This window comes from Penicillium canariense (genome assembly GCF_028826845.1).
Source record: "Penicillium canariense strain IBT 26290 chromosome Unknown utg000002l_segment0_segment0, whole genome shotgun sequence".
Lineage (NCBI taxonomy): Eukaryota > Fungi > Ascomycota > Eurotiomycetes > Eurotiales > Aspergillaceae > Penicillium > Penicillium canariense.
This window is the reverse complement of record NW_026622729.1, coordinates 1334339-1349587: the sequence shown is the minus strand read 5'-3', so window position 1 is coordinate 1349587 and position 15249 is coordinate 1334339. Positions and strand designations below refer to the sequence as shown.

At 51.0% G+C, this 15249-nt stretch overlaps 6 protein-coding genes across 6 annotated transcripts; 4 read left to right on the top strand and 2 right to left on the bottom strand.

Annotated features, from left to right (window-relative positions):
* Nucleotides 1-993: 993 nt before the first annotated feature.
* Nucleotides 994-1383, top strand: N7482_003700 (uncharacterized protein; the record flags this gene model as incomplete). The annotated part of the gene is made up of 1 exon (XM_056685825.1): nucleotides 994-1383. One exon carries the CDS (start codon nucleotides 994-996, stop codon nucleotides 1381-1383), a length of 390 nt encoding a protein of 129 aa, XP_056544567.1.
* Nucleotides 1384-2186: 803 nt separating this feature from the next.
* On the top strand, nucleotides 2187-3512 carry N7482_003699 (FAD-dependent oxidoreductase; the record flags this gene model as incomplete). The annotated part of the gene is made up of 1 exon (XM_056685824.1): nucleotides 2187-3512. One exon carries the CDS (start codon nucleotides 2187-2189, stop codon nucleotides 3510-3512), a length of 1326 nt encoding a protein of 441 aa, XP_056544566.1.
* Nucleotides 3513-7092: 3580 nt separating this feature from the next.
* On the top strand, nucleotides 7093-7584 carry N7482_003698 (DUF3602 domain-containing protein; the record flags this gene model as incomplete). Its single annotated transcript, XM_056685823.1, has 1 exon — nucleotides 7093-7584. The coding sequence occupies one exon, from the start codon at nucleotides 7093-7095 to the stop codon at nucleotides 7582-7584; it is 492 nt and encodes a 163-aa protein (XP_056544565.1).
* A 1191-nt stretch (nucleotides 7585-8775) lies between these two features.
* On the bottom strand, nucleotides 8776-10524 carry N7482_003697 (phthalate transporter; the record flags this gene model as incomplete). Its single annotated transcript, XM_056685822.1, has 7 exons — nucleotides 8776-8899; nucleotides 8964-9425; nucleotides 9476-9839; nucleotides 9891-10008; nucleotides 10055-10183; nucleotides 10232-10271; nucleotides 10331-10524. The coding sequence occupies 7 exons, from the start codon at nucleotides 10522-10524 to the stop codon at nucleotides 8776-8778; spliced, it is 1431 nt and encodes a 476-aa protein (XP_056544564.1).
* A 264-nt stretch (nucleotides 10525-10788) lies between these two features.
* On the top strand, nucleotides 10789-12606 carry N7482_003696 (alkyl/aryl-sulfatase; the record flags this gene model as incomplete). The annotated part of the gene is made up of 1 exon (XM_056685821.1): nucleotides 10789-12606. One exon carries the CDS (start codon nucleotides 10789-10791, stop codon nucleotides 12604-12606), a length of 1818 nt encoding a protein of 605 aa, XP_056544563.1.
* A 633-nt stretch (nucleotides 12607-13239) lies between these two features.
* N7482_003695 (fungal specific transcription factor domain-containing protein) lies at nucleotides 13240-14403 on the bottom strand (the record flags this gene model as incomplete). Its single annotated transcript, XM_056685820.1, has 4 exons — nucleotides 13240-13311; nucleotides 13362-13469; nucleotides 13536-13739; nucleotides 13792-14403. The coding sequence occupies 4 exons, from the start codon at nucleotides 14401-14403 to the stop codon at nucleotides 13240-13242; spliced, it is 996 nt and encodes a 331-aa protein (XP_056544562.1).
* Nucleotides 14404-15249: the final 846 nt, after the last annotated feature.

Here is a 15249-nt window from a genome sequence, read left to right as displayed (position 1 = left end):
GTCTTAAGAGGTAGGGCTTTCATTTCTCGGCATCTGTCACTGTAAGGCGGCAGGGGTTGTATGTCCAAACTTATCGGGCGTAAGTTGGTGCTGACATCCTGCAGAGATCTACAGACTTAGGTTGCAGTATTCCCCTAAATACTCTTGATTGGCAAAGAAGACAAGGTGGGGCGGAACATTTACAGGGATTTGATTCCTGGCAGCGTCACCTATTCAATTCATCACACAGCGCAAATAAATACTTTGACGAATTAGATTTATCTCCTCTTAATTCACTCCCATATGCCAAAGAGCGGAAAAACGGGAATCTTGGGGCTCTTTGTCTTTACATGATTGTTATGAGAGAAAATAGGAATGGAGACTCATTGTTTCCGCTTACGCTGATTCTCATCACAAACTATAACCTTTGTAGACAAGCGTGAGTTTCACTCGATTCTATCGACGGGCATTAGCATGCCTCAAGTGGAAGGAGTAGATGGGACAGATATTGCTTCTCGAATTTAGCCCCAATGCCCCTTTTCTTATACAGCCTTACCAACAGCCACAAAATGGTTTAAAAAGGCTTAATCAGCAGCCTCAAACTTATTGTGAGCGTGCATGTTCTTTCATCTCACCATGAATCTCCAATCTGGAAACAGTGGCCTGGTGGGCCTGCTCCTGGCATTTCTCTCATACTTGGCTATCTGCTGGTCTGTTCCAACCAACTCTGCGGCGTTAGTTGATATACTAGTGCACAACAAATTGGACACTTGCTAAGAGAGAGCTGCATATAGAGTAAGATCATCTCACACCATCGAGAGGCGCGTTTTGCCTGGAGCTTTCCTGGTCAAGCGAAACGACTACAGCGTCTTCCTCGGCGAACTTGCACAAGCCACTAGAGTTGATCAAGGTAGCGAGACATTCTTGCCTTGAGGACAGGGTGCAGTTATTCTAGCGAGTGATGGGTTTATGGGATTTATTGGAATCCTCATCGCTGGACGCGGGGGCGCAATTATGGGACACTATAGCGACAGCGACTCGGACATAATTCAGGCGGGGACTAATTTGCCTACTCTGATCAAAGACAACAAAGATGCATTGGCTGACGCTACGGCGTATATTTACGCCCAAGTTCGTTTACGGGACACTGATGTCTATGTGTCTGAGAGCAACAACAACAGATTGGAACAGATTGTCAGCGACAATTTGGGGATTATTGCGCAGCGGGTGAAGTACATCGAGCCCGAGGATTTGATGGTGGATGATGATGGTGAGTTGCTTGATGATTGTCCGGAACAATTGCTGTATGGTGCGATGATGGTGAAGCAGTCCGGTGGACAGGCCGCGTGGGAGGCTATCTTCATTGACTTTGCCTGGCAGCAGTCCGCTGCCGCAAATTCTTAGGCCAAGGCCTGTGTATAGATCATTTTGCCCTTAGTTGCAGCCTGTTGATTGTAGTAGCATAACTGAACGGCAGCAATCATGTAATCTTACGGCTATAATTATATTGCCTATTGCTTTCTTGGTACATATCGCAAAAGTCATGATCGCGTTCTGGGAGCCGCCGAGACAGACAATAATAGAAAGAGATAGTCACAGCTCTGAAAGCACGTCTATGGGAATAGGGACAGCCTTTGGACGGTGAAGCGATCCCGGGGCGAAAACCAATAGCTACAGGTTCTAACGTGTTACAGCGCGTCCGGAAATCGGTGCCACCACCCACACTCTTTTTGATGTTTCGCGAACCCTAATGCAAACGAGCACCTGGCTACTCTTATCACAGTCCAAGAAAACCATCGCCCAGCGAATAACGATTAGCTGTTATGGTTGAACACTGGAGGCTCTGGAGTGTCGGCAAATGCACGCCACTGGGGATTATGGTTTCCCGTAGTGAGGAGTTCCTGGGAGGTTGGTTCTACATTTTAGATGGTTCATCCGTCAATTGCGAGCTCGGGGTTCGTTCAATATATCGGCCAATCCGAAGACTGGCGAATACGGATGGCTTGCATGCACTAAGCAATCCGGCGTTCGTATTCGCATTCCCGTTTATATGGGAACAAGCCACATCACGAACAGATGGCCCATCACACGAACATGATGTCTCTTTATTAGCTGCCCATCCAAGCCCTCCCAAACCGCAAACCAGTTGCCATACATTTACTCAAACTTCGCTCTGCATCGACGATTCAACGGATCACAATTTCATCATGACGACTCCATTCCCGAATATCATCATTATCGGCGGCGGCATTTGCGGTCTCGCCTCCGCAATATCGATTGCGCAGGCCTTCTCCTCACACGAGGCCAACCCACAAATCACCATCTACGAGCTTCGCGACGCTCCCAGCACATTCGGCGGTCCGGTCAATCTTACGCCGAAAGCCGTACGCTGCCTCGACAAGCTGGGCGTGTTCGACGAGTTGAAAGCCATGAGGGCGGGCTGTGAGGTTGACTCGATCGAAATCATCTCCATGCGTACGGGCGGGCAACTTTCTGTGATAGACTATGCGGGGCCGGATAGACGGGGGCTTGGGGGGTATAAAGGATGGAGGGTGATGCGATATGAGCTTCTCTGTGCGATGCTGAGGGTGGCGGAGCGGCTGCCCACGGTGGCTATTCGGTATGGGAAGAAATTGACTCGTGTTGAGGAATTACCCGACAAGGTCCATGTTTACTTCGAAGATGGGGGGATGGAGACCGGCGATGTTGTGCTGGGCTGTGATGGGATCCATTCGTCTGTGAGGAGTCTTGTGGTGGAGGCTGACCGGAAGCCATATTACTCGGGATGGGCAGCAGCGTACGGGTTTGCAAAGGGGACAGCAGTGTTTGGTGAGGACGAAAAGCCGTTCTTCACAGATACTGCGCTGGTGATGTCTAGGTATGGGTCCGCTTTGACGACATTCTGTGACCATGACCGAAGCATGATCTATGCCGTTCTCTTGATGGAGATGGAGGAACAGGGGTCTCGAGAGGGGTGGAAGTCCATTGGCAAGGATCAAGAGAGGGTACGAAATGAAGGGGCAAGGAGGACACAGCAGTCACCTATCCCGAAGATCGGGCAATTGATCGAGAAGGTCGAGGATTGGACGCTTTACCCGATTTACGTTCTACCTCCACACGGCCGATGGTCTACGGATCGCATCTTATTACTGGGAGATGCAGCTCATGCGGTGTGCCTCTTCTCCTGTCTTTTGGCCCCGGGACCTTGTACTTATTTGATTCTACAGATGCCGCCCAAGGGGGAAAGTATTGGCCATGCTTTAGAGGATGCAGTCAAGTTCTCACTCATACTCGCTCGCTTTCATCGTGAACCGCCAAAGGCCGCGTTCGACTTTTTCGAAAATCTCCAACGCAAGAAGACCGAAGATATGTACAAGGTCGCATCGACCGGTTGGATGTCCAACCGCGATATAGGCGCTATTGGGAGTAGGCTCCTGGAATGGTTTACGCCACTGTTCTTGTGGTGGACAAGGGAAAGCTCGGAGAAGGATCTACTTGCCGACCCAACCGATATTCCGTTCCCCAGTACATAAATAACGTCTTCTATAATGAGCCAGTTGCTGTACGATGACTGGCTATTTAATGGACCCATGGCCTTGCGAACGGATCAACGACGTGACTCTTTTCGTCTTGTACAATAACTATCGGCTTTGCTAGAGCTTGTCTGGGAAAGAATGAAAGAAAACAGGCTTCCAATTTAGGGATTAGGGATCTGTCCTTACATGTTCTAGCTTGCTGCCAGGACCCAAAGCCGACCAATATGGATGCGGCCTGTGAAAGAGTATCTGTCGTATTCTGATGTAGCACAGTATAGGGTGATCTCGATTCCAGTAAATTCTGTAGTGCATTGAACGGTACCTCATATCAAGAAGACAGGAATGAATTTACAGTAGCATTGTCTTTGGAAGCTACAGTTCGGCCTGAGGCAATGAACATGGATCCCATGTGACCCATCCTGTGGTCATGGAAGCACCCACCAGTCGCCCCGATACCAGGAATCGACAACATACCTCACACTGAAAGAAGAAACGGGCACTCAGGTGAATAGAGGCGAGACCTAGAACTCGTTTTCCGGAATAGAGACCCAGTCCGAACCCCTTGAATCTACGAGTCAACTCCGACGAACACCTGAAAGGACCTCCTCGCCCCAATCTAGCAATAACCAACACCCCTCGCCTACGCCCCGGCATCAAACCGGTCTCGCCAAAGCACGCAAACCTGTCTCAAAGCCAAAGTGCAGCGAGATTCGTACATCGGCCTCGCATCAACCCTGGTCGCAATATCTTGCGTCATCGCGGTCAAGTCCAGCCGGCAGCAGCCGGTGCAGGATTGGCGGGATTTCGAAGAGCGGTCTCGACCAGCGGCGACCAGTCATCATGTGTCATCATGCTTTACTATTAGATAATAACGTAGGGGATGCAGTGGGCTTAGTTCCTAGAAGGGATCCACTGCATGTTTTGGGGAACTGCAAGGTGAGGGGAGACGGCGGCCTGGTGTGATGTGTGCGATGTGTGAGGACTGGGGAATTTCTTCTTACGAGATAGGTATTCCGTCCAGAGTACCCTGTGGTTCGTGATTTAATCCCGCATTCACTTTGGGCGAAAGGCGTGCCGGGAGAGTTGGGGGGGGAGGGGGAGGTGGGCATGGAATATTTGACACGGAGCATACAGCGCACTGCGGGCATGAGATGAGGTTGGGGCAAATGCCGTTTCTACAAGATTATTCCAAGATCAAAAATAGCGTTATGAATGTCTTAGTCTTGTTCCCTAGGGTCATAGATAGACTTGAACCTGGATCTGGCGTGAAGCGGGACTCTACTGTCGAAAGAATGTGGTGTTCGGGGCAAACCCAGCATTCGGTTCCAGATATTGTCCACATGACCTGCAGGGCCCTTTCTCCATTCTTGCAAAGGACACTTTGTTCTTTAAACGGGGCGGGGTTGGGTTCCTCGGCTGAGTGCACCGAGTTGGAGAAGGTGCCAACACGGGGTCCCCGAGGTATCGCTGGCCATTGTAACGGGCGGGCCGCCCCAAACATTCGCCTCCTACGGCGTGCATCATGGGGCCAGCAGAGCACTGATTCAGGACCCAGCGTGACCTCCAATCCAGAGCGATGGAAATACCCGCCGGACAGTAGCGTGTGCACGGAGTATAGAATGTTGAGAGGGGGGTCCCAAACCAGCAAGGGCAGAGTCTGGGGAAGAACAAAATCCGGGGAAAGGCCAAAATGAAAAAACCGCGCCAGCGGCCGACAGGTGATTGGCGCGCCATGCCGGGCTCGGATCCGCCGGCCACTCAGCAGGCGCACATCCCATGAGCACGCAGAATTTTCTCGGGCCCTGCATTGGACGGCGTGAGATGGGGCGTGTCTCGTCATGTCTCCACCGTGTAAATGATCCGGGGAACGCCATACCCGTTTCGGGTCAGTCGATCCAGAGGTTTTCTTTTCTGGTCAGGGGCACAGTGCCGAGCTACCGACGGAGAGGAAGGTATCGTGGCAGGGGCGCGGGTCTGCCGGTATGTGCAACTATTGACAGGGGGAAAAAAGGAGAAATGCTCGGCACTCTGGGCATTGATCTCGGCATACTGCTCGGACGTTCATCTACGGTGCTGCCAAGGCAGGGTGTGGACAAGGGGGGGGGGTTGCGTGGATTTTGAGATGGACGATCTCCCAGGCTCAGGTACCGAACTGTGTGATGCAAGGCCCTAGCCCCGATCGACCGAGGTGCGAGGGGGGAGGAAATTATCCCGCACTACGGTGTTCAGATGCGGATTGAAGACGATGGGGTCATCGTGCTTGGATCGGCGGCCCCCTGAAATCAATCGATCCACTTTTGTATAGGGCTTCGTACACCGTATACTCCGTACAATACAATAGCGACAGTGGTTGAAGGGTGTCGTGCTCGGCACTCTGCACGATATACGGGGTCAATAATGGGCTTGATGGTGTGCGCACTGGCGTGCTCACAGCTCCTCGCAACGCGAGCATTCAGGGCGAATAGAAATGCCCCGTTGTGCTGTCACGACAGGGTGGCCCGGGATGGCCTCAAATGTCGCGAGGCAGTTGCGCATCGTCACCCAGCTGAGAGTGTCAGTGACGGCCGGTCCGGGATGATGCAATATGGCCGGTGTCATTCTCAACCCGTCGTTGGGGTCACACGGATCGACCAGGTTACCGTCAGGTACTGTCGGCGCCTGTATTGGAGGGCATCACGATGTGGAGGTTGAGCACACCTGACGTGAGAGAGCGCCAGAGCCCTGAGCCGGGCCACGAGGGCGCGAGGAATGCGGTGAACGGTAATACGGCCAGCTGTTCGCAGAGTCTGGGCGCAATGTGCGTGGTTTTTTGAGGATTTCCTGGGGGTAATGAAAACCTCGCTGCGGCCACGAAACCGCCGCTCATTCCTGTTTTTAGACGCCGCGGACGGTGATTGGCGGGTGAGGCAGTTTCTGTTACGTGAGGACAGCTTTCATTGGTGGTCGGCAGGGTCAGATGATCCGTCCTGCCTTGACGGTGTCGCTGGAAATGCACTAAAGCGGCGAGAGCCAGTGGGGGGAAAAAAGTGGACTGGAGTGGAGCGGTGGGAAGACATGAGGACGGGCTCAAAGACCAGTCACGGGCGGCAAAGCGGGCACAGGACGAGTCACGGGGCGAGGCCATCCACTGCCGCGCTGTTGCTGAGGCACCCAATGGGCTGACTCAGCGGGGCTGCTCTTCCCTAATGGGGGAGCCAGTCTCGCCATTTTAGCCCGATGACGCTACGAGAAAGAATTGCGAAAAAATTGCCAAAAAATTCCCCCACAGCCAGGCAGGCCCCACCGCAAGTAGCGTGTGACCCGTGGATGTCGTGCCTGGCCACAAGTCGCAAGGGCTGCAAGACCTGAAATGACTCCATGGCCCCTCAGCTCTATAAAACTGCAACCCCCGCCACGATCCAACAACGACTCCATAATTTGAATCTGCAAATTTTGACTACTCAATCTCAATTTCAATTTCATTGAAATTGCTTCCACTGTTCTTCGATTCCGCATATGGCCTGGACCGCTTTATAGTTGCTTTGCAGCCAGAATTTACATACTTGCCACATACTCGACACAACTCACATCCATCGCCATGCCCGTCTCATCAAATTACCGCGTGATCGAACCGCACCCGTCGGTACCTCACTCCACCCGTCCGGCTGTCTACACAGGTCGCGGAGGCTGCGGCAATGTTGTCAGCCTCAAGAACACCAAGACTACCAACTCGCGGACTGCCACTGGCCCGGCTTCGTTGACGCGCCTCAACTCTCACACCCCCATGACCTTCACTTCCGGCCGTGGTGGTGCCGGCAACGTCCACAGTAGCGGCGAGCGCGCTATCTTCAGTTTCGATGAGGAACTTGAGCGCGACCTTCGCCGTGCTGCTCCCGTCTACCACGTTGGCCGTGGCGGTGCTGGCAATATGATCTACCGCGACGACTCCTCCAACTGCAGCCTCAGCCGCAGGTACTCCGCCACGAGTACCAACACTGCCAGCAGCTCTGGCTCGGTGGCTGATCGTGCCCGCGACATGGCCCGCCGTGGCCTCGAGAAAGGCTGGTGTAAGCTCAAGGGCACTGCATAGACCGCGCCCCAGACCTTGACGATATCACGACATTTACGACCCCCCCAAAAAAAGTTTTTGCTTGTCGCCTCTTCGGCATTCCAACCAGCTCCATCTCACTTTTTAATCTCGCGGATCTCTTGAAACCAAGAAAACCATTCTGGCAACGATATGGACGGTCTTGAACCAAGCCCTCTAGCGGATCTCTTTCAACAACCCGTTTCTTTATTATGTCTGGATCCACCACTCGTCGCTCGATACCCTTATTCCCGCGACGATGCTTCAACTGCATCTCTGTTTTCTGACCGTGCACTTTGTCCTGTTCTGCAATTGCCTTTGCGAAAGACTCCTCACTCCACTATTACCGAGCCATTATGAGATCGGCGTTTCTCTGTTTCTCCAGGCTTGCCACTGCCCTCAGCAGAGCTTGCTTGGTTGCATACTTGCATATGCCAGAGGCAATTTCTGCCTTTCGGACAGTCATTTCGCGCCTGATTGCGCCAGATGAGGCATCTCGTTTACGGTATCTCGTTACATTTGGCAGCAGTCCATCGAAGGCCCGTGTATCCTTAGTCATTTGGCTTTCTTTTCTCAACCACATTTATTGTGCCTGATGTCTCATTTCTTGTTTCCCCGTCTTTGTCTCTTACAGATTCCCCAATGGCGCCACAGTTACTATTTCCTAGCTCTGAGCTTAACAATGAACTGCACGCCACTTCAGGCTGTATTGTGTGACTTGAAGAAACTTTTTTCACTCTTAATTCTAGTAGTTTCTAAGTTCTGGTAAATTTCATTGGTGCATATGCGTTTGGAAGGCGTGTTCCTTGTTCAGTGGATCCAGCCGATGGCGACATTGCGGCCGGGCCGAACGTGGTGGCACTGGCCTGTCAGAGTCGCAGCCGGGGCTAGGCGAGGGCAGCCGCTGGGGCATGTCGCCTCCCGTCCCTTTGCCTCCCGGCAAGCAACATCATGCGTGCAGTTGGATTTTTACCCCGTTTACCCCGTTCATCTTGACCGGTGCCTCTAACGGCAATGGCCTGTACCTTGAGTTTTGATATTTTCAATGACCCGACAACTATGATGTCATTCGGGTACATTGGCAAAAAAAGACATGGAAAGGAACAGTCCTTTTTTTTCAGTAAATTTTTTTTTTTCAATTTCTTTTAGTTTCTAGTTTTTTTTACCTCGTCACTGCATTCGGGAAGATTTACTTCACAGCGTATAGTAAAATCCCGCCAATCCTTCGATTTCCAGTGTGCCTCGCTTAGCCTTTCGATTCGCATGATGCATGTATGCGACAAGGATCCCAGCGACGGTTAAGATAACGACATTGCAACTAGTCAAAATTAAAATATCAGCGCCCGGGCATTAAGTGTAAAGTGAAACAAACCCGTACTTACACAATTGAAGCCACGACTCCAACAAAATACTCCGGCGCATCCTGAGACCGAAAAACAAGCGCTCCAATAATACCACCCGTGCCGCCAAAAGTAATCATACTAGCACTGCAGAAGGCTCGCTTCCACTGGCCGCGAATATTGTTCGCCTGCCATGCCAAGACAGCAGGCACAGTCGCGTTGCAGCCAGCGCACACGAGGAAGATACCGAGGTATTGCACTCCCGGAGAGCGTGCCCACTCTAGTAGGCACAAGCCAACCATGTTCTGCAATGCGTTCCACACAATGAAGGGGCTTCGGCAACGCCATTTATCACCCAGCCAGCCTTGGGTGTACATAATGATACCAGCAAAGAAATACGGTGGCGTACTAAGGACTTGCGCAATTCCGACACTGAACCCGAGTCTGCTGGAGAGAATGATGGGCATGAAGAAGGCCAGCGAGTAAGCGACCACAGTACTGCATCTGAAGTAAGGTTAGCTAGTCGAAGCGACTCAGAGAATCCATGAACATACAAAAAGATCATCGCAAAGGCCCAGACCTTCAGCTCAAGCCCAGGTTTCAAGAATGCAGACCAACTAAAATGCTCGTCTTCTACATCATGCTGATCCCTATCAATCTGATGCAGGACAAAGTCAATCTCTCGCTGCGACAGGAAATTGTGCGCTTTGTGTGCATCCTGTGGGAAGCTGATGATAAGTATGTAGCCAAAAACAGCCAGGATGCAGGTGAGAAGGCCTTCCATGACAAAAATCCATTGCCAGGCATTGAGACCTCCGAGGCCAGCCATTTGCATGAAACCATATGCGAGAACACCAGAAAGTGAAGCCCCAACGGTACTGATCAGGTAGAAGGAAGAGTAACGTTTGTGCACATCATCTCATTTTGTTTGTTAGATGAAACGAGGTACTCAGATATCCATGGACTTACAGCGACGGTACCACAGAGAGAGGAGGTAAATAGCTCCTGGGAAGAGCCCTGCTTCAAAGGCTCCGAGGATGATGCGCAGGCCCATCATGACCTTCCAATCATGTACAAAGCCAAAGCACTGTTTCAATTAGAACGCTGTCCGCCGGAGAGGTCAGACAACTTACTAGCATCACGACACCCCATAAGAAGGTGATTCCAGCAAGAAATTGTCGGGGACCTAATTTGCGGACGATGATAGAGCTCGGCAGTTGAAAGAGGACATACGGGACGAAGAATATCAAGACAATGAGAGACTGTCAAGTAAGCGGGATATTTAATCCACAAAATTCAGAGGAACGAACATATCTTGACTCGATATTCAATGCAAGATCCTTCTGCATCCTGCTCAATGTCTTCCAGGTCAACAAACATAGTATACTTCAATGCCGTCAGCCACATACCCTGCAATTGACGCATTTCCTAAATTGGTGCGGTCCATGAGACTAACACCAAACAACAACCCAAGACCGGTGATGAGTCTTCGGTCAATCTTGTGAACGATCTGCCGTTGCTGCCGCTGCGTGAAGCCAAAGTCATCATTCGGCACCGAATAGCCACCCATCTCGACGTGCTCCGAGCCTTTCTTTGGATCCATTTTGGAGAAATCGAGAAGTGGCTGGACAAAACCGAAGAATGTTTTCACCATACCGCACGGTAGATCTATAGAATTATAAAGCTGGGGTCAAGGCGGGGGTGCCGAGCCCACTTCGGTAAATTCGGTACATGGACCGAGATGGGGCGCCGAGGTGATCACTTGGGCTCGGCATAGTTGTTACATTTAAAGCAGAACGCTCATTCGCAATCAGACACAGACACAAATATCTCGCTGCTTCTATTTAGATTTTGTATATCCGCCTCCATGTCAGAGGATTTCGAAAACGCCGATCGCGGCTTCATGGGCTCCATCGAGCCATGCACAATACAGAACAAATCAGGCCACACTGTCTGGGACATCAAAACGTTCGCATTCCTCGAAAATGATTGCCCCGAAACCGTGAATGCAAAGCTGTGGCGACAGGGCCAACTGACTGCTAAGCATGGTCTTTTCGAAGTCACGAAAGGGACCTATCAAGTACGCGGCTTCGATATCTCGAATATGACAATTGTTGAAGGACGCACGGGTGTCATTATCATTGATCCGCTGGTATCCCATGAATGTGCTGCTGCTGCGTTCTCACTCTACAAGAAACATCGTGGCGACAGGCCTCTGACAGGCCTGATCTACTCCCACTCTCACATTGACCACTTTGGCGGGGCGCGAGGAGTCTTGTCAGAGGGCATGGAGAATTCCGTTCCTATCATCGCCCCCTCCGGCTTTATGGAAGAAGCGACGTGCGAAAACATCTACGTGGGACCCTCCATGCGCCGCCGAGCACGATGGATGTATGGAACGAGTCTGCCGAAGAGCCCAGAGGGACAGGTTGGATGTGGGCTGGGACTGGCGACGTCGCAGGGCTCAACCTCACTCATCCCACCGAATGTGCTTATATATAACACAGGTGATGAGAGAGTGGTGGATGGCGTCCGGCTCGTCTTCCAAATGGTCAATGGGACCGAAGCGCCGTCCGAGTTCAACTTCTATTTCCCAGACAGCAACGCGCTTTACATTTCCGAATGTGCCACCCACAACATGCACAACATTATCACCCTGCGCGGTGCACTCGTCCGCGATGCGAAAGCATGGTCTAGGCACCTCGACGAAAGCATCGCCCTTTTCGGCGAGAAGGCAACCGTACTCTTGGCCGGGCACCACTGGCCAACCTGGCGGAAGGAGAAAATCAATCAAATGCTCACTGAGCAACGGGATATGTACGCCTTCATGCATGACCAGACTGTGCGCCTCATGAACGAAGGTATGACTGGCATCGAGATTGCGGAAACTCTCAGACTGCCCCCGGCCCTTGATAACGCCTGGCACTTGCAAGGGTACTACGGCTCACTCAGCCACAACATTAAAGCTATCTACCAGCGTTATATGACCTGGTTTGACGGAAACCCCGCCAACCTGTGGAAGCATCCTCCTGTTGAAGAAGGGAAACGGTATATCGCCTGCATGGGTGGCGCGGATCAAGCCATCGAGATAGCGGTGAATTATGCAGACAGCGGTGATCTGCGCTTCGCAGCTACATTACTAGGCCATGTAGTCGCTGCAGAGCCCAATCACACCAGAGGTCGGGAAGCACTTGCTTCTGTCTATACTCGACTAGGTCATGGATCTTTGAATGGAACCTGGCGCAACTTCTATCTCACGGGGGCGCAAGATCTGAGGAGCAGCCCACAGCATATCTATGGAAGCTCATTGGAGAAAATGGGTCTGCCAAAACTAGATCCGCTATTGAGTGTTGAGCAGTGGTTGGCAGCTCTTTCAGTCCAGATTGATGGGCCGCGCGCCGCTGGCGACTCCCTCATTATCGACATCGCCATTTCCGATGTTGGAGAAACATGGCGACTTATCCTCAGCAACGGTGCTCTGACATATAGAGCCTTGTCTACGAAAGCACTGTCTTTGGATGAGGCTGGCCTCCAGCTGCAAGTGACCAAAGAGGAGTTCCGAATGCTGCTTCTCAACAAGCAAACGGCTGAAGCTAAGACAGTTCAGGGAAACTCGGAGCTATTTTTGAGGTTGATGCAGTTCTTTCCATGGGGGACCAAGACTGGCTTCAACAGCCACTTGTGAATTATCGGGATCTTTCATTTTGTGTGTTCAATGCAGGAAGAGTTGAATTAGTATATGCTATGGAGTCGAGATAGAGTGGAGACACAATGATACATGTTTGATTGACTACTTGTTTCTGTACGGGAGAGGTCACTTTAGCTCAATGTATCCAAAAAGCCGAGCTGGTATTCATCAAAAATCCAGTTCAAGTCGTCACCCAGCTCTGCCATCCTATCTAATATGGTCTGATCGTTAGAATCGTTGCGATTCTCTTGTATCAATGCCATTCGAGGACTAAGCGATCCAGGGAAAGGAAAAAGACCATTTAATAGATCAGAATGAAGATGGCATAACCACGACTCTTCTGTCGGCCGAGTGGTGTTCCGCTGTTCATCTGGGGCTCCCGCATAAGGCATTGCTTGAGTTGAATTGAAGTCACACAAGCGGTCAACTATATCTAACAAGACCCCTGCTGGCGGCCACTTCAAACGCATGTATCGCAGTGCATTTGTCAAAATAGAAAGCTCTTCGCCACAAAGGTGGTCATTTCCGTGACAGGCGGCGTTATGGTGGATCTGCGGCGCGCATCCTACCATCAGAAACCAATTATTAATTGGCATCAAGTAGTTCATTTCGTCGCGGTACATTATTTCCTCATACAGGCGTGATATGCAGGATGAAGCTACCAATGACGCGGTAGACGCTGTTAGCGATGAGAGAGAGTGGCTGAACAGGCGAAAGAAGACGATCAGGCAGACGAAATAGTTGATGTGTACCTCGCTCACATCCCTCCGGTAGGGGTCGCGGTTGTTACCGTGGTATAACTGTAGCTGCAGCGGGAGCTCGTTGATCCACTGCTGCAGTGATTGCAAGACTGACATGGCCTATGGATGGGATCAGCTAGTGAAGCAGACTAATAGTGGTCGTTGATGCAATTTATGATCTCTGACCTCATCCTGTGGCATTTCCCTTTTTTGACAATGGCGTTCCACAATCCCGCCCAGGATCACATTGAGTTTCGTATATTCAATAAAGAGCTCAGCTTGAAGATTTGGAACTTCAAAGTCGTCGAGTTTTGGTAATCGTATATTGAAGTCCGTGTCTTTGATGATCGTGGGTCGTCCGAAGCAAGCAGTTTGAAGCTTATCCTCCACCTTTTGGCACTTTTAGAGCTGGTCCATATTTGACGCCGAAGCAAGTACATACAAATAGGAACCACATTATCCTTCGGTCATTCCCTGGATTCGCAAGTTGTGTATAAGTTGACTCGCAATGGAGGCCCATTTGATGGGCCAAACGCGTTGCCATCCCAACCCACTGCCAGGAACAGTCGAGGCTGACAACCTTGGGAGGAGTGATATTCCTGAAATTCAGAAGACAGAGAGCCTTTAGCACAGCTCGTTGATCCGCTTCATGATTGGTATAGATTAGCGCCTTCACTTTGTTGTAGTATCTCTCGCTCTCTTCGAGAAGCGGATGGATCCCGGGGTGTTGCAAGAGAGAGCCGATCAAGCAAATGGCCTGGGAGATCAGTATTGACGGCTGGCCTGTTGAAAAATCTTCTCGGTCCAGAATGGGGGCACGGTGGTATAGGTGCTGGAAGTAGAAATCGGCAAATGCTTGGACTTGTGCTTTCGGTGGCAATGAGGTGGCGGCGACAGCACCTAGAAGCTCCTTAGAGAAACGATCTCGTACAGCCCCTATTGCTCTTGGTATCAGATTTTCCTGTCGGCTGGCTAAGGGAGACATAAATGACTCTGCGCCCACGAACGCCTGTGGCTCGACTGATGATTTGGCGGTTTGAGACACATTTTGCATCTCTTGCAGCTCTTGGTTTGAAGATGCTGGGGAATATAGTGGCCCAAAGTCGATGAAGGTGGGATCACGAGACCCTGTGCCTTGTGACCTAGGTGGCTCAGCTTTTTCTGAAAACGTGCCATGCCGCCTAGTCGCATAAAGCCGGCGGCCACGTCGCCTGCCACAAGGGTTAGCAGCCGAGGAAGCATGGTGTGGAACAGATAGGGGACTTGCCGGCACACTTGCTGACGCCTTTTGCAGTTACTGCAGGCGTCGCTTGTTTGATCTTCAAGGTCGCATCGGACCTCCCCGCACAAAGTCAGTTGTTGGTCGCATGGAAGTAATCAGATAATATAGCCAGTACCTTCCTTGTATGGCAATGTAAGCAGACAACCCTGGCCCTATCAATGGCTTTCTGTTTTGAAGACATGACTCAATCGGTGGTAGAATGACAGGCTTGAATCATCCAAACTCGAGAGGTGCATGCAGCAAGTCTAATTTAGTCTACTCGGTTGGTTGCTGCATCCCCGCATTTGACTTATGGAACCAGCCGAGGCTTAGCCTAGCAGCAGTAATCTAATGAAATGGATGGATGATGTGACTCGCGATTGCTTTCGTATCGGAATTTTCTAATACAAACCATCCTTGACATTCTGTAAGCACTACGCTAAATTGGAACCTATGAAATATCTAAAGTCTATTAGGCAACTGTCTACCCTAATAGTAAGTAGAACCCGCTGTATACCAACCTTCAAAGACACAAAACTCCAAAGTCAAACTGTGAGAAGAATAGAAAAGTTGTATTTGCACAGATCGGTGAGTTCGCCGACAAGATACCAAAATGGCGTGTCACATAAGCAAGACAAG